Source organism: Ruditapes philippinarum, unplaced genomic scaffold, assembly GCF_026571515.1.
Source record: "Ruditapes philippinarum isolate M1 unplaced genomic scaffold, ASM2657151v2 ctg5161_1_1_1_1, whole genome shotgun sequence".
In the NCBI taxonomy this organism is placed as follows: domain Eukaryota; kingdom Metazoa; phylum Mollusca; class Bivalvia; order Venerida; family Veneridae; genus Ruditapes; species Ruditapes philippinarum.
Genome location: NW_026864884.1, coordinates 31756 through 58389, shown reverse-complemented (window position 1 = coordinate 58389; position 26634 = coordinate 31756). Strand labels below are relative to the sequence as shown.

Genomic DNA, 26634 nt, shown 5'->3' with positions numbered 1-26634 from the left:
TTGTTGCCATAGCAACCAGAATTTTAAACATAGGAAGAAAAGAAAAAGACGTGCATAATCTCCATACTGCCATCTATCCATATATCAAGTTTCATAAAAATATTTTCAGTATTTTTTGTGTTATCACTGGCTCAGCCTAGTATCATGTTACTTTATTATGTTCAGATTTATTTGTATCATGTTATTTTTTATTCTGTTCAGTCTAGTATCGTGTTTTTTATTCTGTTCAGCCTAGTATCATGTTATTTTATTCGGTTCAGTCTAGTATCATGTTATTTTATTCGGTTCAGTCTAGTATTATGTTATTTTATTCGGTTCAGCTTGCAATACTATGATAATTGCTTGTTTTATTCTGTTCAGCCTAGTATCATGTTACTTTATTCTGTTCAGTCTAGTATCATTTTATTCTGTTCAGCCTAGTATCATGTTACTTTATTCTGTTTGGATTTTTTTTGTATCATGTTATTTTTTATTCTGTTCAGTCTAGTATCGTGTTTTTTATTCTGTTCAGCCTAGTATCATGTTATTTTATTCGGTTCAGTCTAGTATCATGTTATTTTATTCGGTTCAGTCTAGTATTATGTTATTTTATTCGGTTCAGCTTGCAATACTATGATAATTGCTTGTTTTATTCTGTTCAGCCTAGTATCATGTTACTTTATTCTGTTCAGTCTAGTATCATTTTATTCTGTTCAGCCTAGTATCATGTTACTTTATTCTGTTCGGATTTTTTTTGTATCATGTTATTTTTTATTCTGTTCAGTCTAGTATCGTGTTTTTTATTCTGTTCAGCCTAGTATCATGTTATTTTATTCGGTTCAGCCTAGTAGCATGTTATTTTATTCGGTTCAGTCTAGTATCATGTTATTTAATTCTGTTCAGCCTTGTATCATGTTATTTTATTCAGTTCGGTCTAGAATTATGTTATTTTATTCTGTTCAGCCTTGTATCATGTTATTTTATTCAGTTCGGTTTTAGAATCATGTTATTTTATTCTGTTCAGCCTTGTATCATGTTATTTTATTCAGTTCAGTCTAGTATCATGTTATTTTATTTGGTTCAGTCTAGTATCATGTTATTTTATTCTGTTCAGCCTAGTATCATGTTATTTTATTCTATTTCATGGAGTTATTTTATTCTCTTTTACTTCAGGTTGAGAACATGTTGTTTCCAAAGTTGATATCAATGAATACAGCCCACTTTGACTTTACTGGATGTAACTTTACAGAGAGGAACATGTACACGAAGGATAAGAGGGATGGTATGTCAAAGGAAGGTAGTGGGAGAGTAGCAATATACAAGGCATTAGGCATAATACACAGGTACACTGGAACTTAACTGGTTTATATAGATTGTAATTTATAAGTAAAACCATTCCTTTGCATACAGAATATATTGATTTACTTGCTTCTTTAAGCACACAAGGATCAATTCTCTATTAGGGCTTTTTTTTCACAAGTTTGAAAAGCAGCCTTGCCCTTAATTTTGGGGGAAGTTATAAGGTATATTTGCTAAAGGGGAAGAAAAAACTTGATGTAAATTCACTTCAATTGGAAAAACTGCATGATTTTAAAGAATTTTTCTTTGGGGAAGCAGCTCTATAATGGACCCTGCTAGCCTATAGCATCTATACACACATTATCAAGCTGATGTGAAATAAATTTTTGTATAAGGTTCATGACGAAAATTTCATGTTCTAAGAAGTTAAGACAATAAAAATAAGTAATTATATATACTAATCAATATCCAAAATTTCGATTTGTCTAATTGGGACTGTCAAAATAATTAATTGTTGTACAGATGCCTGTTTTTGCCTCATTGAGACTGCATGTTATTACAAAATTTTAATAAAGCAGAAATTACTCAAATTTTTTGAACAAAAGAACGTTCAATATGATTGTATATTGTTATTAATATATAAATATATAAAAATCTTTCAGTTACACACTAGAATGTAATTACAATACTGGACGTATGGTGAACCCTGTACCCCAGGCGTATGGGGATGATGGGCGGGCTACACCTCCACCACTGGCAGGCTTCCCACCAAAATACACGCAGGCACACTTTGAAGAGGTATTAAATTATCTGTAAACATCTGGGACAATGGAATTTAAAACATGCAATCAATTATGTTATCAATTAATTATTAATTGATCAGTAATTTTGTAATTTGATAAATAATTTTAACCTCGACTTTTGAAGAAAAAGTAGAGTTATTGTACTCAATGTGGCATAGGTGTTGCCATCACACTTTGGGTAAGTCTTTGCATGCATGTTGGTATCTCAAAAAATACTGGAGGGAATAGGTTTAAACTTTACACATTTGTTCTCTGTGATTATTTTACATAATACATAGGCATAGGTCTGATAACTCTGAGTTACCTTTTTACAGAGTTATGTCCTTTTTATGCCCCCACAATGTGGGAGCATATAGCGTTGCACTTGTCCGTCAGTCCGTCCGTCTGGACGTCCCGAAATCTTGTGAACGCAACTCCTCTTAAACCGGATGGCAGATTTTGCTTAAACTTCCAGGGATGAACAACCTAAATGTGTAGATGGTAGTGAAGGAAGGAATTTTCGCTGCGACCAAATTTAACAGAATTATGGCCCTTTGTTGATTTTTTCACTAGATACTATGTAGAAATTTTGTGAACGCAACTCCTCTTAAACCGGTTGGCAGATTTTGCTTAAACTTACAGGGGTGAACAACCTTAATGTGTAGATGGTAGTAAAGAAAGGAATTTTTGCTGCGACCAAATTTAACAGAATTATGGCCCTTTGTTGATTTTTTCACTATATACTATGTAGAAATTTTGTGAACGCAACTCCTCTTAAACCGGATGGCAGATTTTGCTTAAACTTACAGGGATGAACAACCTTAATGTGTAGATGGTAGTAAAGGAAGGAATTTTTGCTGCGACCAAATTTTACAGAATTATGGCCCTTTGTTGATTTTTTGACTATATACTATGTAGAAATTTTGGGAATGCAACTCCTCTTAAACCGGATGGCAGATTTTGCTTTAACTTCCAGGGATTAACAACCTTAATGTGTAGATGGTAGTAAAGGAAGGAATTTTTGCTGCGACCAAATTTAACAGAATTATGGCCCTTTGTTGATTTTTAATTTTCAACTTGTGGCACATGTAGTCCAAAAAATATTTGACCTAGAGTCATAAGATTAACAGTGGCGTGTGGGGGCATCCGTGTCCTATGGAAACATTTCTAGTTCTTACTGTCAAGCACTGAGAATGGTCTAGTAAGCTTTCTTATGTACAGGTCTTATTATAAGAGTATTTTGATCTGTTACTTGTATTTGACTCAGTCTTTAGTGGAATTTACTGTGACAGGATCTCAAAGTGCTAAAGGACATAGTGTGATCAATTCTAGTTTTATCTATGAGAGCCAAATACAAATAAAGAAATTTTTTAAAATGACACTTTCATTATATGCCTCTTCAAATTTAAACTTGATTTTCAAATATAAAGTAATTCCAGATCACACACAATAGTATTATACAGATTTTCTTTCTGTTGTGTTGTTCTTGTGTATGTGAAACATGTAGCAAATTCAGGACATTTTTGTGTATAGTAAAATGTTATATTACAGGTTGGTCGGGCTCTAGCTATTGCTGCTATAGACATGTTTGATGTTAATCCATGGTCAAGACTGACCTTATCTGAACATAACTGTCTATCTGGTGTACGTGATTCTGTGAGAAGATTCCTTCGAAGTATACGAGGAGGTCCCAGAATTCCTAGAAACCCAAGTAAACCTCTCTCCAGGAGTAATAGGTATATATACATGGTATTGTTTGTTGATGTAGAATGATTTCATCATCACAAGGAAATAATGAACATCTAAAGCCATAGATGATTAGTTTGGCTACATTTCAAATGTAATGCATGTATCAACTCTTTATTCATTTCTTATGCTTACAAACAGTTTGATAGCTATTAACAAATTATACTCAAGGATGTTAACTTCAGACCTTTCCTTTCATTTGCTAGAAAGAAGTGAACATTGTGTGAAATTTTATGATCTATTTATGTTAGGATTTCTAGTTTTCACTTCAAGCTATTAACAACATATTTACAAGCGTGATGTATAAAAGTATATATAGGTGTTGATTCAAGTCTGAAGTATTTCATTTAGTACATGTATAACATAATGACCCTGGCATAGGTATTGCTTTTAAACATAAGATGATTTTTTCACAGTAATCTAGAAAACAGAGTCAGCGAATGATTCATAAGTTATTGGTCTAGACCTACATCAAATGGAACATTAATCTCAACAAGTTATTTCCAGTCCTGTCTTGTCGAAAAACCACAGTGAGTCATTTAATAAAGCAACATTATTTTCTTTCAGTATAAATAGTACAAGCAATCAGGGTGCTACACGAGGGTTCAGATTTGGTAATAGTAATGACAATTCTGGACCGAGTAGACAAACAATTTCCCGTCACAACTCAACAGAATCAACAAACTCCATGACAAGTGTTGCATCACGATACTCACGCCGGGAATCAGTCAACCAGAACAGGCGGGAATTGGGACCTGTTAGAGAAAGTATGCTTCATATTTCAATGTTGCTTTTTGTATTTTAAAATCTTTTTTTTTTAAACATGCCTAGATTTGATCTTGATATAAAGGAAGGATGTGAAATGTTAATGCTTTAAGATGAAATGAATTGATAACTATTATCCAGGGACCAGTTATTGATGCTGAATTAAAATCAAAAGGCTGCATGCCCATTAGTACTTTGAAATTGAGATTTTGATGATAGATGTTTATTCAAGGCCACCATAATGATTGATCATGGTTACAATCTTGTTCTGTTTCCCTAAATTTCTAAAATTATAGCATCTATTGAATACATGGGAAGACATTACATAAAAGATTATTGATTTTATTATGAATGTAATATGTCATTCTAGTAAGCCTTGAAAGTTAAGCTAAAAAAATGTGATAATTATGAAGCACAAAGGTTTCTTCATTTCTCATTAAATACTATTCAATTATAAATCTGACATGTAAAAAGAATCGACATTTTCCCCACTAGTTTTTGTTTTCTCATTAATCAGCTTGGTGAAATTGAAATAACATGTTCACAACACTGTCAGGCTATGATTTGTTGATAATGATGATTAAAACTGAATCTGCAGACAGCATTTAACTCTTTCATGCATCACAGAAATCTTGCTGTGTTGAAGTTTTTATTGACATTTACACTTTACATCAACTTGTTCAAAGTATATCATCAGAAATCAATTTAAAGTGTTCCTAATTAAGTTCTGTGATAAAGTATTACTGGTTTCCTGTCAATTCATAAAAGCAAATTAAATTAGATAATGATTAAAATCTGCAGGGAAATTACCAATTAAATACTGCACATGAGTATTGTTTCCCCATACAATATTGTAAATTATTACTGTGTCGTCCTCTAGAAACTGATATAGTGCATGCTTAATGAAAAATAAGAAGTTTTTTTCACAGAGGACAATTTTAAATCTATTTTCTATGTAACTGTACTCCAGACTAGACATCATTCTAATTGAAATATCAACATTTTTTTCAATTAAGAGTTTCTGGTTGTTTCCCTTGCCCATATTCTGTAATCATGAACTTTGAAATACAATGTCTGCCATTTAAAGGAAGAAGCAAATACATCCTACAATTATTCGCAGAATAATCGAGCTAATGCAGTCACCCATTTGTCTGCGTTGTCAGCCCTGTGGTTAAATTTTTCATGTAAGCAAGTATCTCCATAACTACTGAAGGGAATGGATTGAAACCACACACACTTGTTTTCTGTGATTATCTTACATGATTGGTACAAGTCCCATAACACTGATTTGCTTTTTTGCATAATTATGCCCCTTTTTCAACTTTGAAATCCTAGGTTAAGTTTTTGCATGTAAGCTGGTATCTCCATAAATACTGAAGGGAAAGGATTGAAACTTCACATACTTGTTTTCTGTGATTATCTTACATGATTGGCACAAGTCCCGTAACTCTTATTTGTTTTTTTTGCATAATTATGCCCCTTTTTCAACTTAGAAATTTTTGGTAAAGTTTTTGCTTGTAAGCTGGTATCTCCATAACTACTGAAGGGTTTGTGCCTTTTTGGGGACAATTTTATGCATTCACAATAATAAAGCAGTGATTTGCTCAATAAAACATCTTAATAACAAACCTTTGTACCTTTTCTGACAATTTTATGTATTCATATAGGTAAGCATTATTGTACTCAATGAAACACACTTGTGACAACTTTTCGAATAGTCGAGCATCGCTGTCCTCTGACAGTTCTTGTTATGTATAAAGTTTTCTAGTTTTTGACATTAAAAAGTTGCTATACACAGATAAAAAAAAGAATTTGTTGATTTTGAATATTTTAGATGGAGTTTAGTTTATACAAATTTATCTGTTCCTAGAACAGCAATGAATGTTAAGTCTCTTGCTCAAGGAAACAACGGCTTGCCCCTGACAGTGTTTGAACCCACGTGGTCAGCAATCCTTAGATTACTAACCTGACGTGTTAACCACTTTGCCAGGCTGCCAATGAAAAGTATTTGACTTGTACATTAAAATAATGCTGATTATTTTTCAGCTACTCGGTCAAACATGGCACAGAATAGAAGACGTCCCAATGTTCCCAACAGTCAACCAGTGAGTAGATCAGCTCCACAAGCTTCATCATCTGGGTCACAACCAGTCAGTCTCACCATGACAACAGCTGCCATGGATACAAAAGAAGGCAGACAATATTCCGCTGGTAGTAATTTATCACAGTTGTCTAGAATGGCTGAAGAAGAGAAGGTAGAACAATTGAAGAATATGTCAAATTTGGTAAATCTTATTCCTTGATATATCAAATGAGCCGTGCCATGACAAAACCAACATAATGGGTTTGCGACCAGCATGGATCCAGACCAGCCTGCGCACTGTTGGTTTTGTCATGGCGTGGTTCAAATACTCTTGAAGGGCAGAGGTCACATCATTGTCCCAACTGTGTGTCACATGTCTGGAGCATAACTTGAACAGTATTGGAAGAATTTAAGGAAAACTTCACATTGTGATCTAAATCAGTAAGAGGAAGTGTCATAATTTCTACCATGCTTTTGATGGTGCAAGGGGTCACTTGGGTAAAGATCCCCTTTGCTGAAAACAGATTTTAATGATTTGCTTATACAACCTTTATTTATTGGCTGATATGCATTGAAATGCATTGACAAATGTGTAGGTTTTGAGAGCATATACAAATGTATTGCTTTTAGCGATATTTAGCTCACCTTGCACAAAGTGCAGGTGAGCTTTTAGGATGGCCAACCAAATGGCGTCCGTCGTCTGTCGTCCGTCCACATTTTAAATATTCTAAGGACATCTTCTATGATACCGCAAGGCCAATGTTAATGAAACTTGGCAGGAATACTCTTTGTATGAAGCTCTATCAAGATTGTTCAAAGAATTCCATTTCATGCAGAACTCTGGTTGCCATGGCAACCGAAAGAAAAATCTTTAAATATCTTCTTTTAAAGAACCGTAAGAGCTAGAGCTTAGATATTTGGCATGAAACATCTTCTAATGAGTGTCTACCAAGTTTGTTCAAATAAAAGCCCTAGGGTCAAAATTGGCCCCGCCCCAGGGGGTCATTGATTTTCCCTATATGCATATAGTAAAAACTTAAAAATCTTCTTTTAAAGAACCCAAAGAGCTAGAGCTAAGATATTTGGCATGAAACATCTTCTAGTGAGTGTCTACCAAGTTTGTTCAAATAAAAGCCCTGGGGTCAAAATTGCCCCGGGCCCGGGGGGTCATTGATTTTCCCTATATGCATATAGTAAAACTTAAAAAATCTTCTGTTAAAGAACTGTAAAAGCTAGAGCTTAGATATTTGGCATGAAACATCTTCTAGTGAATGTCTACCAAGTTTGTTCAAATAAAAAAGCCCTGGGGTCAAAATTGGTCCCGCCCCAGGGGTCATTGATTTTCCCTATATGCATATAGTAAAAACTTAAAAAATCTTCTTTTAAAGAAACCCAAAGAGCTAGAGCTAAGATATTTAGCATGAAACATCTTCTAATGAGTGTCTACCAAGTTTGTTCAAATAAAAAGCCCGAGGTCAAAATTGGCCCTGCCCCAGGGGGTCATAGATTTTCCCTATATGCATATAGTAAAAACTTAAAAAATCTTCTTTTAAAGAACCCAAAGAGCTAGAGCTAAGATATTTGACATGAAATATATTCTAGTGAGTGTCTACCAAGTTTGTTCAAATAAAAGCCCTGGGGTCAAAATTGGCCCCGCCCAGGGGGTTCATTGATTTTCCCTATATGCATATAGTAAAAACTTAAAAAATCTTCTTTTAAAGAACCGTAAGAGCTAGAGCTTAGATATTTGGCATGAAACATCTTCTAGTGAATGTCTACCAAGTTTGTTCAAATAAAAGCCCTGGGGTCAAAATTGGCCCCGTCCCAGGGGGTCATAGATTTTCCCTATATGCATATAGTAAAAACTTAAAAAATCTTCTTTTAAAGAACCCAAAGAGCTAGAGCTAAGATATTTAGCATGAAACATCTTTTATTACATGTTTTGCAGTAGATTACTGAATTATAACGGTTAATTATATTCTGATAATTTCACAGTAATGATTACCAAATATAATTTCACAGTAGCCGAACTATATTTGGCGTAAAAATAAAATATTTATCATTAATGAATGTTTTTTTCAGCGGAAATGTAGTCAATCATAATAACAAATGTACGTGATAACTGTAGTTCGTAAATATTACGAACGTTGTGCTGAAAAAACATCTAAAATCTAAAAATAATCATGGAATTATATTTTGCTTCAACATTGTGACGTCATTATTTGATGACGTCATGAAGATAAGAGCATGACGTTACGCGGCGAAAAAAATCAGTAAAATGGTTGTAAAAATCGTTAAAAAATCATGAAATAAACAGAAAATTTGTTTGTTTTACATGTAAGATCAAAATAATATTTCACTCGTGAACCCCAGCTATTATATTTTCACTCGTGGCTACGCCACTCGTGGAAAATATTGCATCTGGTGTTCACTCGGTGAAATATTTTTCGATCTTACACTGAAACAAACAAATATCCTCTATCTAATGAGTGTCTACCAAGTTTGTTCAAATAAAAGCCCTGGGGTCAAAATTGGCCCCGCCCCAGGGGGTCATTGATTTTCCCTATATGCATATAGTAAAAACTTAAAAAATCTTCTTTTAAAGAACTCAAAGAGCTAGAGCTAAGATATTTAGCATGAAACATGTTCTAATGGGTGTCTACCAAGTCTGTTCAAATAAAAGCCCTTGGGTCAAAACTGGCCCTGCCCGGGGGTCATTGATTTTCCTTATATGTGTATAGCAAAAACTTAAAAATCTCTTTTTGAAAAAACCCAAATAGCTTGAGTTTAGATATTATACATGAAACATCTTTAAGTAAATATCTACAAAGTTTGTTCAAATAAAAGCCCGGGGGTCAAAACTGCCCCTGCCCCAGGGGTGTCATTGTTTTTTAACTATATGTGTATAGTAAAAACTTAAAAATCTTCTTTTAAAAAAACCCAATGAGCTAGAACTTAGATGTTTAGCATGAAACATCTTCTTATGGGTGTCTACCAAGTCTGTTCAAATAAAAGCCCTTGGGTAAAAATTGACCCGGGGGGGGGGGGGGGGCTATATACAGGTGAGCGACCTCAGGGCCATCATGGCCCTCTTGTTATTGTTTTAAGTTCCTAAATAGTTTTGGTAATGTAGATATTCTGTATGAAAGTAATTTTTTATCTTTAAAAGTTATTAGTCCCCTACCGGTTTACTGGATCCCGCGATAACTTGAAAAGTACTGAAAATATTTTTATGAAACTTGATATATGGATAGATGGCAGTATGGAGATTATGCACGTCTTTTTCTTTTCTTCCTATGTTGAAAATTCTGGTTGCTATGGCAACAAATAGGCTGAAAATATGGCAAATTTTACACATAAACTGGATCCAGTGATAACGCAAAAAGTACTGGAAATATTTTTATGAAACTTGATATATGGATAGATGGCAGTATGGAGATTATGCACGTCTTTTTCTTTTCTTCCTATGTTGAAAATTCTGGTTGCTATGGCAACAAAAAGACTGAAAATATGGCAATTTTTACACATAAACTGGATCCAGTGTTAACGCAAAAAGTAATAGAAATATTTTTATGAAACTTGTAATATGTGTAGATGGCAGTATGGAGATTATACACGTCTTTTTCTTTTCTTCCTATGTTGAAAATTCTGGTTGCTATGGCAACACATAGACTGAAAATATGGCAAATTTTACACATAAACTGAATCCAGTGATAACTCAAAAAGTACTGGAAATTTTATGAAACTTGACATGTGGGTAGATGGCAGTCTTGAGATTATGCATGTCTTATCTGTTCTTCCTATTTTGAAAAAATATTGGTTGCCTTGGCAACAAATAGGCTTAAAACATGGCAAATATAACAATATTTGTGATAAGTCAAAAAGAGCTGAAACTTTTTATGAAATTGCATCTTTAATTCCAGAGTTATCTCCTCTTTAAGAATTTTGCTTTTTAAAATGTTATATTTTGGTAACATGGATGTTTCAAATATTAACTTTAGAGTGTCCTTCAGTCTGTCTGTCTGTCTGTTCATAAAAACTTTTTCCTGTAATCACTTTTAAAGAACATTTCCAACAAATTTACTTAAAACAGACAAAAATTTACACATTAGTGAATGGCCAATGGCCCTTCAGAATGCTGATGGGGTTCTATCCGGTAGGGGACTTATGGATTGCTTGCAATACTATGATAATTGCTTGTCTTATCAATAAATGAAGCATTTTAACAATTTCAAACTTTGATTATTAATTGATGAAAAATTTGGCAAAATTATTGTGAATAAAGGGTTTGAATGGAAGAAATGTGCACAGTATGGTATTGTTTGTTGTAGGAAGGTTAATTTTTATATTATAGAAAATTATAATTTTTCATTGCAGATGAATTTGGCCAAGAAAGGTCCAGGACCAAATAGTCGTATACCTCTTCCTACAGGACGATATTTCCTTAACCTGTCTCCTTCAGAAATCCCGCCTCCAAGGACTCCTGTTCACAGCAATGTTCGCCCACCCAAATCAGGTGGTATGCGCAAAGCTAGCATGGAACGAACATTACCTTTAGACTCGCCCTCCACATATAGAGGTTTGACGCCTGTAGGTCAGTCTGGGAGAGAAATACTTGATATACCTAAAGCCAGTGCTACATCATTATCTCATCATCAGGCCAAACCTACAACCATTGAAGCTAACATGAATGTCAATAACAATGAATCGTGAGTTGTCACTCTAATTTTTTATTAGCTCACCTGTCACAAAGTGACAGGGTGAGCTTTTGTGATCGCTTTTCGTCCGGCGTCCGTCCGTCCGTCGGTCGTCCGTCCGTAAACTTTTACTTTAAATGACATCTCCTCATAAACCACTAAGCCAATTTCATCCAAACTTCACAGGAATGTTCCTTTGATGGTCACCTTTATAAATTGTTCAAAGAATTTAATTCCATGCAGAACTCTGGTTGCCATGGCAACCGAAAGAAAAAACTTTAAATATCTTCTAGTGAGTGTCTACCAAGTTTGTTCAAATAAAAGCCCTGGGGTCAAAATTGGCCCCGCCCCAGGGGGTCATTGATTTTCCCTATATGCATATAGTAAAAACTTAAAAAATCTTCTTTTAAAGAACCCAAAGAGCTAGAGCTAAGATATTTAGCATGAAACATGTTCTAATGGGTGTCTACCAAGTTTGTTCAAATAAAAGCCCTGGGGTCAAAATTGGCCCCGCCCCGGGGGGTCATTGATTTTCCCTATATGCATATAGTAAAAACTTAAAAAATCTTCTTTTAAAGAACTCAAAGAGCTATGGCTAAGATATTGAGCATCAAACATGTTCTAATAGGTGTCTACCAAGTTTGTTCAAACAAAAGCCCTGGGGTCAAAATTGGTCCCGCCCCAGGGGTTCATTGATTTTCCCTGTATGCATATAGTAAAATCTTAAAAAATCTTCTTTTAAAGAACCAAAAGAGTTAGAGCTAAGATATTTAGCATTAAACATGTTCTAATAAGTGTCTACCAAGTTTGTTCAAATAAAAGCCCTGGGGTCAAAATTGGCCCCGCCCCGGGGGGTCATTGACTTTCCCTATATGCATATAGTAAAAACTTAAAAAATCTTCTTTTAAAGAACTCAAAGAGCTATGGCTAAGATATTTAGCATCAAACATGTTCGTATAGGTGTCTACCAAGTTTGTTCAAATAAAAGCCCTGGGGTCAAAATTGGCACCGCCCCGGGGGTCATTGATTTTCCTTATATGTGTATAGCAAAAACTTAAAAAATCTTCTTTGAAAAAACCCAAATAGCTAGAGTTAAGATATTAAGCATGAAACATCTTTTAGTGAGTGTCTACAAAGTTTGTTCAAATAAAAGCCCTGGGGTCAAAATTGGCCCCGCCCCGGGGGTCATTGATTTTCTTTATATGTGTATAGCAAAAACTTAAAAAAATCTTCTTTGAAAAAACCCAAATAGCTAGACTTTAGATATTAAGCATGAAACATCTTCTAGTAAGTGTCTACAAAGTTTGTTCAAATAAAAGCCCTGGGGTCAAAACTATCCCGGCCCCAGGGGTGTCATTGTTTTTAACTATATGTGTATAGTAAAAACTTAAAAAAAATCTTCTTTTAAAAAGCCCAATGAGCTAGAGCTTAGATGTTTAGCATGAAACATCTTCTTATGGGTGTCTACCAATTTTGTGCAAATAAAAGCCCTTGGGTTAAATTGGCCCTGCATTGTTGGGGGGTGGGGGTTGGGGGGGCCTATATACAGGTGAGCAACCTCAGGGCCATCATGGCCCTCTTGTTATTTATATAATATTAAATGTATGAGTAATTTGAATATACTTATATCGGACAGATGATTTATATAGACTTTTTGTATGTTTTTTTATCAGTTACACCATGACAAGACATGTAAAATTGTTAATGTTGATTAGAATTCTGCAGTTTAAAGATCTAGATATTGTAGTTACATTACTGACAGTTTTATATTATCAACAACTTTACTATTTGGTTCGTTAACAAAATATATCAATTAAACAGAGAATCTCAGAAAAGGCGTCGTAGATACACGATGTTGAAGAGACGTAATTTAACAAATCAATCTCCGAGTTCTGGTAAAAACAGTGGTGGTAATATCCGCTCTGTTGTACGCCCAGCACAAGATTCGGGAAGTGAGGCAGATAAAGGCGGGAAATCAAAAAGAAAAAGAAAGAAATCCTCGAGAAAAAATATTTCCATGGCTTCACCATCATCTGATGATACAGGCCAAGGTGAGAAATGTCACATTGTGTGATAATTTATTCCCTGTAGCATGTTGTGTGTGAAGTCTGTGAAATGATACGTTTGTATTAATTAAACACTTCAGCATGAATAATTTAGTTCACCTACTGTTAACTTATACAGTAACACTTGTTGTCTGTAAATATTACTTGTAGAATTATAAATCTCTAGAAATGAACATAAGTCTATATAAGTCATGTTTTGACTGGCCTGATAATAGGTTTCAGTTAAAGTATGTTATATACAGATATTTTTTTCTAGATATAAGGTATGTTCTCTTTAGAAAACATTGTATTTATACTGATAGGATTAATCACTTCAACCACTAGGCTGTCTATAATCTTTGTATGAGATGACAGTTATTATACTGCATGCAGTTTGAATTGAGCATGTTAAACGAGCTATAGAAACTTGTTTTATATTGTATTTATAATGAATTAATAATCTATATCGATGGCTGAACGCAACACTGGTCTAACTTGATTTTTTTTCAAAAATGACTTTTTTGCATTTTTTAGTCTATTTGCATGAAATACATCAGTAAATAAATTATTAGAAATATTTGTGAAATTTTATGGGTTTTATTTACCACTTGGCATTTTGTTCTATCTCAAATGTATATAATTGAAACATATTCCACACAAGTTCATTATCTGTTTTATGATTGGAGAAAAATGATTTTCTATTGAAGATCTTTCTTACAAAGAAATCACAAAGGAAAACAGTTTTCTATAGTGTTGAATATCTGAACAAACAATTTGCTTGTTAGAAAAATTATGGATATGTTTCATAGTATAAAAAATAATACTATAAATGATGAGCAGTAACATCTATAGCCATCAAGTTACTTCTTTAATACTTAACCAATCTTAATAACAAAGTGTCTGCTGTTCATTTTATGGGAATGAAAAAAAAAAAATTTTTTTTTTATCCAGCATGCATTTTGAAGAACTAACAATTATTTTATTTTTTCTATTTTATCATTTATTTACTTATTTCATAGTACAAGGACCCTTGTTTAAGCCCGTGCCAGGTATAAATGTTACAAGAGTTGTTTTATCTATGTTAAGCTTTTCTAACTTGTCTCTCTAACAAATCTGTAGTGCAGATTTTCTATTTATACAGGGCTTTATTTAATTGTCTGATTTACACATGTATATAGAAAATATTAAATCTGATCTCTTATGTTATTTACTAAAAGTAAGACTAAAGAATGTTGAAAAATTTAACATATATACTTAATGTTGATGATGTGATAATTGAAGGTGAAATGTTTGAGTTGTTATCTCTGTGTCTGCCTTATAAATCAACTATATTATCTTAAGTTAGGGGTATAAATCAACTATATTATCTTAAGTTTAGGGTATAAATCAACTATATTATCTTAAGTTTAGGGTATAAATCAACTATATTATCTTAAGTTAGGGGTATAAATCAACTATATTATCTTAAGTTTAGGGTATAAATCAACTCTATTATCTTAATTTAGGGGTATAAATCAACTATATTATCTTAAGTTAGGGGTATAAATCAACTATATTATCTTAAGTTTAGGGTATAAATCAACTATATTATCTTAAGTTTAGGGTATAAATCAACTATATTATCTTAAGTTAGGGGTATAAATCAACTATATTATCTTAAGTTTAGGGTATAAATCAACTATATTATCTTAAGTTAGGGGTATAAATCAACTATATTATCTTAAGTTAGGGGTATAAATCAACTATATTATCTTAAGTTTAGGGTATATAAAATCAACTATATTATCTTAAGTTTAGGGTATAAATCAACTATATTATCTTAAGTTTAGGTATAAAATCAACTATATTATCTTAAGTTTAGGGTTATAAATCAACTATATTATCTTAAGTTTGGGGTATAAATCAACTATATTATCTTAAGTTAGGGGTATAAATCAACTATATTATCTTAAGTTTAGGGTATAAATCAACTATATTATCTTAAGTTTAGGGTATAAATCAACTATATTATCTTAAGTTTAGGGTATAAATCAACTATATTATCTTAAGTTTAGGGTATAAATCATCTATATTATCTTAAGTTTAGGGTATAAATCAACTATATTATCTTAAGTTTAGGGTATAAATAAACTATATTATCTTAAGTTTAGGGTATAAATCAACTATATTATCTTAAGTTTAGGGTATAAATCAACTATATTATCTTAAGTTTAGGGGTATAAATCAACTATATTATCTTAAGTTTAGGGTATAAATCAACTATATTATCTTAAGTTAGGGTATAAATCAACTATATTATCTTAAGTTTAGGGTATAAATCAACTATTAATCTTAAGTTAGGGGTATAAATCAACATATTATCTTTAAGTTAGGGGTATAAATCAACTATATTATCTTAAGTTTAGGTATAAATCAACTATATTATCTTAAGTTTAGGGTATAAATCAACTATATTATCTTAAGTATAGGGTATAAATCAACTATATTATCTTAAGTTTAGGGTATAAATCAACTATATTATCTTAAGTTTGGGGTATAAATCAACTATATTATCTTAAGTTAGGGGTATAAATCAACTATATTATCTTAAGTTTAGGGTATAAATCAACTATATTATCTTAAGTTTAGGGTATAAATCAACTATATTATCTTAAGTTTAGGGTATAAATCAACTATATTATCTTAAGTTTAGGGTATAAATCATCTATATTATCTTAAGTTTAGGGTATAAATCAACTATATTATTAAAGTTTAGGGTATAAATAAACTATATTATCTTAAGTTTAGGTATAAATCAACTATATTATCTTAAGTTTAGGGTATAAATCAACTATATTATCTTAAGTTAGGGGTATAAATCAACTATATTATCTTAAGTTTAGGGTATAAATCAACTATATTATCTTAAGTTAGGGGTATAAATCAACTATATTATCTTAAGTTTAGGGTATAAATCAACTATATTATCTTAAGTTTAGGGTATAAATCAACTATATTATCTTAAGTTTAGGGTATAAATCAACTATATTATCTTAAGTTTAGGGTATAAATCAACTATATTATCTTAAGTTTAGGGTATAAATCAACTATATTATCTTAAGTTTAGGGTATAAATCAACTATATTATCTTAAGTTAGGGTATAAATCAACTATATTATCTTAAGTTTAGGGTATAAATCAACTATATTATCTTAAGTTAGGGTATAAATCAACTATATTGTCTTAAGTTTAGGGTATAAATCAACTATATTATCTTAAGTTAGGGGTATAAATCAACTATATTATCTTAAGTTTAGGGTATAAATCAACTATATTATCTTAAGTTTAGGGTATAAATCAACTATATTATCTTAAGTTTAGGGTATAATTCAACTATTTTATCTTAAGTTTAGGGTATAAATCAACTATATTATCTTAAGTTTAGGTATAAATCAACTATTTTATCTTAAGTTTAGGGTATCATAACAGACTGAGGCTGCGATGGAACAGTTTACCTATTGCATTTATTTCATTAACAATATTTAACTTAAATAAAATGATAAGATATAGCAATCCATCAAAAATAAATAAGCATTTAAGTTATATAGCAGCATTGTGTAAGACTCAAAGATTATCAAAATAATTCCAGTTCTTTACGGTACTTTTAAGATAAAAACGCCTGTTTTGTCATCCAACTTGCCTTTATATTACTTTTAAAATTAGATAATGTAGCACAAGTTACAATTCAGTACACATATTGAATCATTGTAAGGAGTCACCAATAATGTATTAAATGAAGACTTAACCCATATCTCATATAAATTGTTATTTCTCTTGAATTTATTTCAATAGAATACAATAGTATAAACTTCCAATTTCTTTCATACAAAACATATTTTTTATATTGTATAATTAATGTATTTTGTTATTTATGAATTTCATATTAGTTGGAGAGATATGAGTTGTTAAAGTTTAATGAGCAAAAAATCTTCTTTTATCATGGTTTTTGTTTTGGTTTAAGTTTAGGTCTTAAAAGAAAAATAAATAATTGAGAAATATTTGTATAAATTCCTTATAAAGTGAGGCCAATTTTTAATACAGTTAGGAAAATAAAATGTTGAATGTCAGTTATACATGTATGAATTTCAATTCATGATTTATGTATGTCCAGTATTGTTGAAACAGCTACTTGTGTAAATCAGATATAAATATTCAGCTTCCTCTAACTATAAATATATATCTAGTGTTTTTATTTGGCAAACATTATATCAAATTTTAAAATGCAATAACAAATTAATATCTCGAGAATGTTCAACAGTTCTCTGAATAATGTGGTGTTTATGATGGTAAAAACTTGTGTGATCATTGTTGCTTATATGATAGACATTTGTCACAGAAATGTTTTACACAGCAATGTTATATGTAGCTTATCTTTTTATATATCAGTACTTAATTTGCTTTACTTATTATGGCAAGGGAACTAACTCTTTGTAACCAAAAGATCTTGCTTAGTGACAGCAGTGTCACATTGTTATTGTATTTCTGTCCCCATTTAAGAAGGAAATATTGTATTTTCCACCACCAATTAAATAAAAAACAAAATGTTTAACCTTTACAGTTTTTATTTGCAATTGAAAACTCAGTTAAAAGATCATTCCTGACAGGTGGGCATTACTATAACACTTATAAAGATAACAAGACATAACATGGAATTCTTGTTTCTCATGACATGGCACAGTAAATGTTAGACAAATTGGCATTATTGTAAAAGCTAAATTTCTATGAGTTAAACTGTGAGTCTTTTCTAAAGTGTATAGAGCTATTTTAATGAAATAATTTTTTATAGAATTTAAAGCAGTAAAGTTACATTCTTTACACAATCTTATGGTTAACTCACTAAAGGGTTGTTACATAGAATGTTTCTATTATTTGATACACATGATAACTGTATATAAACAGAATGAAATATAATTTATACTGCTATTTCAAGTAGGTTTTTCATGGTTCAGCAATGATTTCTACAATGCACCATTCACTCAAAATGAAATATAAATGAAATATATCAACATATTTCTTTCATACAGATAGCTTGGTAATACCATTTTTTTTTAATCTGCAGACAGCAAAGATAGCTCTAGTCACTTTAACTTAATATATTTGTAAAGATTTGATACTGATACTTTTCTTTAGAATTATCAAAGATATTGTACTCAGTCTTTGCATACTTGTATATAGGGACAAAAATTGGGAGTCTTGCTTTTGGAAGGCACATCTGTACGTCAAGGGACATAACTAAGTGAACAATATTTCTAGAGTTATGCTCCTTTTACACATGGAAAATAACTTTTGTATGAATACCAATATCTTGAATATAAATTTATATTTACAAAACTATTTATCTCATTGAGATGCAGTGCTTTACAGCCATATCACCATGACATAGTTGAATTTAATATGTTTAGTTATTTCCTTTAATATAAAAAGCATAAATACCACATGCAGGTGCCCTTGTTGTTGTTATTATTGGTGTTGGTAGGATGATATATTGTTCAGATTAATCTTTCTATAATACTGTTACACAAACTAAACATAAAATTTATAAATTAATTGTTTTGTCAATTATTTCATGAAAACCTAATAAAAATATGTGTACATGCACAGCACCTTTCTATGTAGCCTAATTAATTTTGCATGAACGATTTGACCCAATTTACAGACTTTTGTTATGCTGTTAAATCATCCAAAATTATCTCAATGTCTCTTTGACAAGTCTAATTAGTTGGACTACTTTCTATTTACTTGACCATATATTTGATATCTGTTGATATATAACAAGTTTAACATTGTCTTTGCTGCTAGAAATATAATTATTAACACTTGTAAAGAGATATCTGAGCACATTAAAAACACATTAATATCTCTTTCATTCTCACCTGTCTAGAAATATGAATGATTAACTGTAATATTCGACTTGTCATGTAAATACAAAATTAGAAATATGATATTACATTTTAATTAAGTTGTCATGGAAATAAGAAACATAGAAATGATGATGTTAGTTGTCATGGTAACAACAAGTATATGAGGTAATAAATGTTGCATTTTATATGAGAAATATCTTGTTGCCAGTAATTACTACACATAAATGTGCGGTAATAAAATCTGATGTAAACGTTGATTTTAAAAAAAGCATTTATATTTCTGAAAATAAACGTTTACTTAAAACATTAGCTAGAACAATAAATATTTTGAATTATTTTAAGTTAAAAGTTTAAAGCAAACATTATTGATTTGATATTTTTCTTTCTGAGAGTTATAAAAATAAGTATGTAAAGTCTTAGGGGTACTGTAGTTAAATTCTAATTCTTATTTTTCAAGGCATTATAAGAATGTCCTGATAAGAAAAACTTTGTTTTGTTGAAATACATTGTAGTTATAAAAAAAGATTTTAAGGAATACCCAAATGTATTTGATAAGACTCTGCTAAACTATTTTGTACTTTGTTGCAACAGTTGACTTTACTTTGATCACTGGGGTTGGTGTAGCAGGAAGTGCTGTGACCCTATCACCAAGGTAACAAGTCACATGTTCAAGTCATGTGACCTCACCATTACTGAAATGGTGACCTTTGAACTTTTGCAGCTTCTTATTGTTCTTGTTTAAAGGTGGCATAATCAAAGTTACATCTGAGCAAAAATATAATGAGTAATTCACCCAAAGTGATTCAATATGTATCTTGTAAGCTAACAATTTGTATCTAGTTTTAATTTGTAGAACTAAACAGTAGTTTTTTATGCATCTTAGAAGTAAAACTTTAGTAAATTGTATATAATGTAAACTTTGATAATGCTGTTTTTTTTGCTAACATTTAATCTTTCAGCATGGCATGCAATGACTATATTAAACAGTGGTAAAAGAAACCTCTTACATCGGACTTCAAAGTAATGACATGTTCTTTGTTTATACATGTTTACTGCAAAAATATCAGAACTTTTGTTACACATTTTGTTTTGTTTTTTTTTTATTTGAATTTCCAGTTATATAAATATCAGTAAAATGTTATTACTGGTTTATATAGAGGTTTCTTTATTTGAAAGTTTTTTTTTTTTTATCTTATCTTGGATCAGGTATTGAAGCTGTTTGCTTGAGCAGAATCTGTAATAATACCATGTATAATATGAATACAAGTATGTATATACACAATACATTACTAACTGTATAAATACTGTAATTATTTCATATAATATCAGCTGACTCGGACAGGTATATATATATAACTATATCCTCAACTCACACATATATTATATACATTATGTATATATATTTACATAGGAACTTTATTTATTCATTGTGACATGAAATGATTTGAGCTATATTTAAATGATTTAGTCACATGATCAATATAATTATATTTTTTGCTTTAATTGCTGTACTATATTATAATATAGACACATTGTGTGGCTGCATTATTTCTGTCATCTTTATATCACCAGACTTTGTTTGAAGCTTGTATAAGAGAGATTTGTGCTTTGGCTAATATTCCTGTAGTTATCACTTTAATCATTACTTCAATCATTACCACAAACATTTCTAGACTATTATTATTGTATGTATAAGGACAGGGTTTTTTTCAACAGTTTTTGTATGGTGACAATGGTTTTTAGCTCAACTATTGGAATAATATGGAGAATCTTAGTACTTGCCCTGACATCAGTGTAGGTGTCACAGTGCCAGCAAGTTATTATCTCCTAGAAAGGGAATAGGTTAACACTTCTCACACTTAAATGTTCTCTATGATTATCTAACATGATGGGCATTATAAGGTCCCATAACTCAAAGTTTCCTTTTCACAAAGTTTTGCTCCTTTTCTTACTGTCAAGCACTAAGAAAAGTCGAGGGTGCTGTCATACAAATAGCTTTTGTTTTTAAATTCATTAATGTGTATAGTGTGACGAAGGGAAAATATTTTGTAAATGGATAATTTAAAGACATCATAGAATTTTAGAAAAAAAATAAGTTAATAAGATTTTATAAAATAATTCTGTCAATAAATATGTAACTAATAATAACTTTTTATGAACATAGGAAAAATATGTACTTTCATGATAGGGATATTTGGCTGAATTTTGGCTACAGATGCATTTGAGACCTGTCTGTTTATGTATTTTGTGATATTTGACTGGAGCATCATATGTTACAGTGTAATGTTTTCTTATAGGGGAAAAAAGATTTATTATCAAACTGGGATTTGTATAAGGCAGTTGACACTGTATTTGTCTGGTTTTTGTCCTGATAATTAAAGATTTAGCTCTATATAAAATTAGTAGCTGAGTTTCCTAGTGTACTGAACTTGTACTGTAATATAGATATTGAACATCTTATGTGTTACTGTATATCTCATGCTACAACTTAAAAATCCTACATTAGTTCTTGTAATAGACATAAAATTTCCCTTTTTTACTACTTTGATTCTTTTTTAAGAAACTTATGTCACATATGAGCACATGTTTGGGACTTACTGTAACATTCTGTAATGATTTATTGAGGACTAATTTGTTAGACCCAGAACTAAATGAACATTATACTCCAGCAGTAAAGCTGAAAAATAATCAGACAAAAAAGGAAAAAGGTCAGAAATTATGATTAAGACAATTTGTTGTGGAAAAATGAATTTAGGATATTTAGTGAAAATAGGAATTAAACCAATCTGATGAAATATCAGTTCTCAAGTAACATAACATTTTTGTGAAACACTTGATTAGGAAGATCTGATATTTCAGTCAGAATTGAATCAAACATAAGGAATAAAAGAGTAAAACATTACATGATGTAGTTATAGTTTGAAAGACTTTCCTCAGGTTTCTTCTCAACATAAACTTGATAAATTTGACCTGGTTACTCAACATTGGTTTTATCTTATGCACAGAGGTTTTTCTGAACATTCTGCAAGAAAGTTTTATTAATGAATTTTACTAGTTCACTCATGTATAGATGATGAAGAAAATATTATTTTTTTCCAGTGCCATATCGATTCCGACTGAGTATGTATATTTCAAGAAATAAACAATGTAGATTTTGGTTGGTCTAATCTTGAAATAGTAAAAACCATTTAGATTCCCCACCAAATGAATGGGCATTTATTTTCATTTTCCTACCTTATCAGCTATTGATTTTTACATGTAGAGAATAATGTATTTTGTAGAAGGTGTTTTAAATTAGTCACAACAGCTCGTGTGAAGGACTTAGTTAAAGATATCACATTATTACCCCTCACTATTTTTGTAATATTGATTTCCAGTAGGCCAGTGGAAGTTATTCTCTTGTTAATTCAATTGTACCATGTGATTAAAAATTTTGTACTGTTACATAGGTAACAGTATTTTTCACAGTAAAAAGGTGAAAAATAAAAACCTATAGAAACAGTGTCCCAATGAAGTATTTGTTCGGGGTAATAAAATAAATAACACACTGGTTTGTGAGTAACAACAAAACTATCACTCCTTGCAAAAATACTGTAAATCTTGCTAAAGCCTCAGGTAACAGTATTTTCCTTAAGGCCTCAACAGACGGTAGGATTTTGAAGTACAACACCAATTAAAACTAAGATGTACAGACAAATCTTAATGTGTGAAGGCTACTATTTCTTGATTTCGGAAACCTTATGTCAAGATGTAAGGGATAGGACATGTTCTATTTTGAAAATCTTGTCGTACAGATTTTTACAGACCTCCCACAATGACAAGTAACAGATAAGCAAATTATCTCCTGATAATGGGTGTAATGAATGAAATTCCAGAACAATATTAGGGCTAAAAGGTAAACATAGTAGTAAGATGGGCTAAAAATGATGATGAAAGACTCTTCAGGAGACCCAAAGTTGTGTTGTGTTCGAATCCCAAATTATTCCGAAAATGATTATGTCACGGTATTGAGTTGTTCTCTAATTACATGAATTTGGGGAGGGGAGGTAGTTTGTAGGCGGCCACATAGCTTCGTCAGTAGAGCCGCAGTACGGTATTCCGAGGGTCCCAGGTTTGAGTCTCGGTCAGGCTTCACATTAAAAAAATATATATATATATTTTTTAATGGAGGTGTTTCAATCATTACTCATGGCGAAAAAAAGTATTAAGTGAGTAAAGTATGTAAAGGATCAATGTAAAGGGATCCTTTTCAGGGGAAACCTCAGAAGATTCTTACAGTATAGAATTACCTTCTGAATGCAAGTGTTGTATAGCTTTGAAAATTGTACATCTTATCTCTAATTAGTGCTGTACAACTAAATCCTACCGGTCTGTTGAGGCCTTTATAGATAATATTTTTACTGTTACAGGCAAACCTAATGTGTTACTTATATACTTAAGAGTATCACATTAGAATTTTAACCTGGTAGCTTTTAGGTTTTATCAATTCTTACAGAATGATAAAGTCAATTCCATCAACACTGTAACACTGTGTGTCTACTAGTAATTTTCAACAAAATGTATTTTTTTAACACTTTGAGAGTTTAATGGCCGTAATGAAAGACCAATGTGATTTCACTATACACATCCAGCAAGTGGAAGGCCATTTTGCCTTCACTTCTAACTCAATACAATGACAGAGTAATCTACATGAATTTATTGCACTGATATTTTTTAGAAATTCAAAGGACTGATTAGGTTTATAAACTTTTTTCTTGGGTAAATGTTAGTTCTATGGTAAGATGATGACTGACTACATTATACATAGTTACATGTATGTAGATTATAAGGTATACAGGAATGTAGATTAATGTAGATTTAAGATGACAGAATTTTTAATCCAGTACATTTGTATGGGGAATGTTAAAGTTGATGAATTATAATCATCTTTCAATACTTCATATCTAGTTATTAGCCTTTAACAATTTACAATAAAATGATTACTCTATATAATTATTTGTATTTGTATGATATTTAAAACATATTTTCTAAGTTATTTCTTCTTAATCAAAATACATACTACGTTTCATGATTTGAAAATTGCTAAGTGTTGCATTTTCTCATTCATTCATTTAACAAATTAATTTACACATATTACATTTACAAGATAACTTGTTGTAAAAATTGAAAATTTACATTGGAATTAGCTACTGTATTGTTTAAGTTATGGGAAAAAGTATGTGTTCTTTAATCAGTGGTGACAGTTCATGTTTTATGCTCAACTTTGTTGAAAATTTAATTGTTTTGATGCCAATTAATATTTAAAATATATATATATGAAAACAACTGTAAATCTGAAGGAATACATTGTTATCATTTTAGTACTAGTGAGTTAATAACTGCTTATTTCTATCATATAATGATCACCTTTACTTAGTAATATTTCAGATGATATAATAATATATATGTATTAGTTTTGCATGTACATTCTCTTCCAATTTTTCAAAGGATTGAATTGATAAAAACTTGAATTCTTGAGTTGCATAATTATGTTAGAACTGTTATTAGATGTTTGTACATTTTGAGGTCTCTTAAATACAATTTTCATTTCACATTTTATTATAGAAACAAAAGATTACATGTCACATTACTATATGATACCTCAGTTAACTAAACTAACATTGTAGTTGTTTAATTGAACTGATTAAGAAGCTCTCTTAAAAATTTTTGATGAGTCTTGATTAAAAAACTTTAAATCTTAAGTTTATATTCAAATATAATCCTTTTGATATTGAATAAAAATAAATTAGTTATTGACTGGTTTGTACACTTGGTCATGGTGAGATGTTTTGTGTATTATAGACACGCCACCAATATCGGCGACGGGACAGTTCCGCGATCACATGGACAGTTATCGGCATCATCAACAGCAACAACTTACAGACAGGCACCACAATCAAACAGAGTAAATATTTTACTTCTTGTACCTAAAATATTAGAACAAAACTTAAATCATTATAAATTACCACCTGGTCTTTTTAAAGAAATTGGAAGCTGTCATATTCATAATGACTTTAATATTACACTTCGTTTTTTGTTCTCTTTTACTTGTAATTGGTTTAATGCAATTTGTTTAATCTTATTATAATTGATTTGCTTTACAGAAACATGCCTTTTACATAAAAAGGTTTTTATTATAGGATTGGTGTTATTTTCTTAATTAATTCACAAATATTTTTATACATCTCCAGGTTATAAGATATTATTTATGTATATTACAGGGTAGCTCAGGTATGGTAAATCTAGAGACATATTTACGTCAGGCTGGAAATCTTCGACCACCACCAAGACCCACAAATATCAATCCTAATAAACTGAACATATTTTGGGTAGATTACTGATGAATACAGTTCAACAATGTATAAACAGCAACAGTTATAAGTGACCTTAAGAGTTACAGTATTCAAATGTTAGCTATTAGTGTTTTTACTTTACTTAAAAACAAAGTGATCCTGTTTAAATCAGGTTTTGTTTTGTTAAAGATCATTTCAAATTAATCATCACTGGATTATTGAAAGATTAATTTGAAAAAAAATTGTCAAATCTTTACCTCTAATGAACAACTTTGACTGATTTTAGGTGCAAAGTATTAAAAGGTATTCATGCAGGATTTTTGTTAAGTATATACATGTATAGATAATTGATGTGTTAGTAAATGAATTACTTAAACCATTTGAAACTCTATTGTTATGGCTTATGTATAGACATATCAGTAAAGATTGATGCCTCTATCTAAGTTCCTACCATTTATCATTATGATCTAATGAAAGCTCAGCTGGCCATATATTAATCTGGCATGCATCTATATTTTGTTGTATATTTTGATTAAGAAAACTTATAGGTTATGATTTTCACATTTGATGGTTTAGTTTCTACACAGTTAAGCAAGTTATGTATAACTATTGACTTTATGCCTCTTGCTTCTCATTGCTGATAAAGCTGCCCAGCTAGCTTATGTATTGTCTTGGTTTCTCCTCCTCTATGCCTGAAATAATGCATAGACTTGGGCACCTATGGTCTTCCCCTTCCTCCACCAGTAAATTCTGGTGCCAAATGACATAAACTGTGTTGGTGTGCCATAAAACCTAACAAACAAAAATCCACCAGTAAAGCTTTAAATTGACTTTACAGTGCAAGTTTGACTTAAAACCAAACCAAAAATGGCAACTTATATGTCACATGTGTGTTGAAAAAACATGTATCACTTAATAAGAGACAGTACAGATATTTGAATTTATAAATATTCAGATTACATTTAAATCCCCTCTATATCAATATAAGCATTTTATAAGCATTACT

At 31.0% G+C, this 26634-nt stretch overlaps 1 protein-coding gene across 8 annotated transcripts; it reads left to right on the top strand.

Moving 5' to 3' along the window:
• The first annotated feature begins 1154 nt into the window (after window positions 1–1154).
• Window positions 1155–26420, top strand: LOC132727157 (cytosolic carboxypeptidase-like protein 5). 8 transcript variants are annotated; one of them, XM_060712577.1, is made up of 11 exons: window positions 1155–1322; window positions 1941–2076; window positions 3612–3796; window positions 4374–4573; window positions 6618–6826; window positions 11032–11363; window positions 13173–13402; window positions 14416–14445; window positions 19888–19948; window positions 25138–25240; window positions 25557–26420. In XM_060712577.1, the coding sequence occupies exons 1-11, from the start codon at window positions 1162–1164 to the stop codon at window positions 25674–25676; spliced, it is 1767 nt and encodes a 588-aa protein (XP_060568560.1). In that variant the 5' UTR covers window positions 1155–1161; the 3' UTR covers window positions 25677–26420. The 8 variants fall into 8 exon arrangements, with proteins under 8 accessions (XP_060568560.1, XP_060568562.1, XP_060568558.1 ...); XM_060712579.1 differs by lacking the exon at window positions 19888–19948 and adding an exon at window positions 20626–20638 and having other exon boundaries at window positions 6618–6856; XM_060712575.1 differs by lacking the exon at window positions 19888–19948 and adding an exon at window positions 20256–20316 and having other exon boundaries at window positions 6618–6856.
• Window positions 26421–26634: the final 214 nt, after the last annotated feature.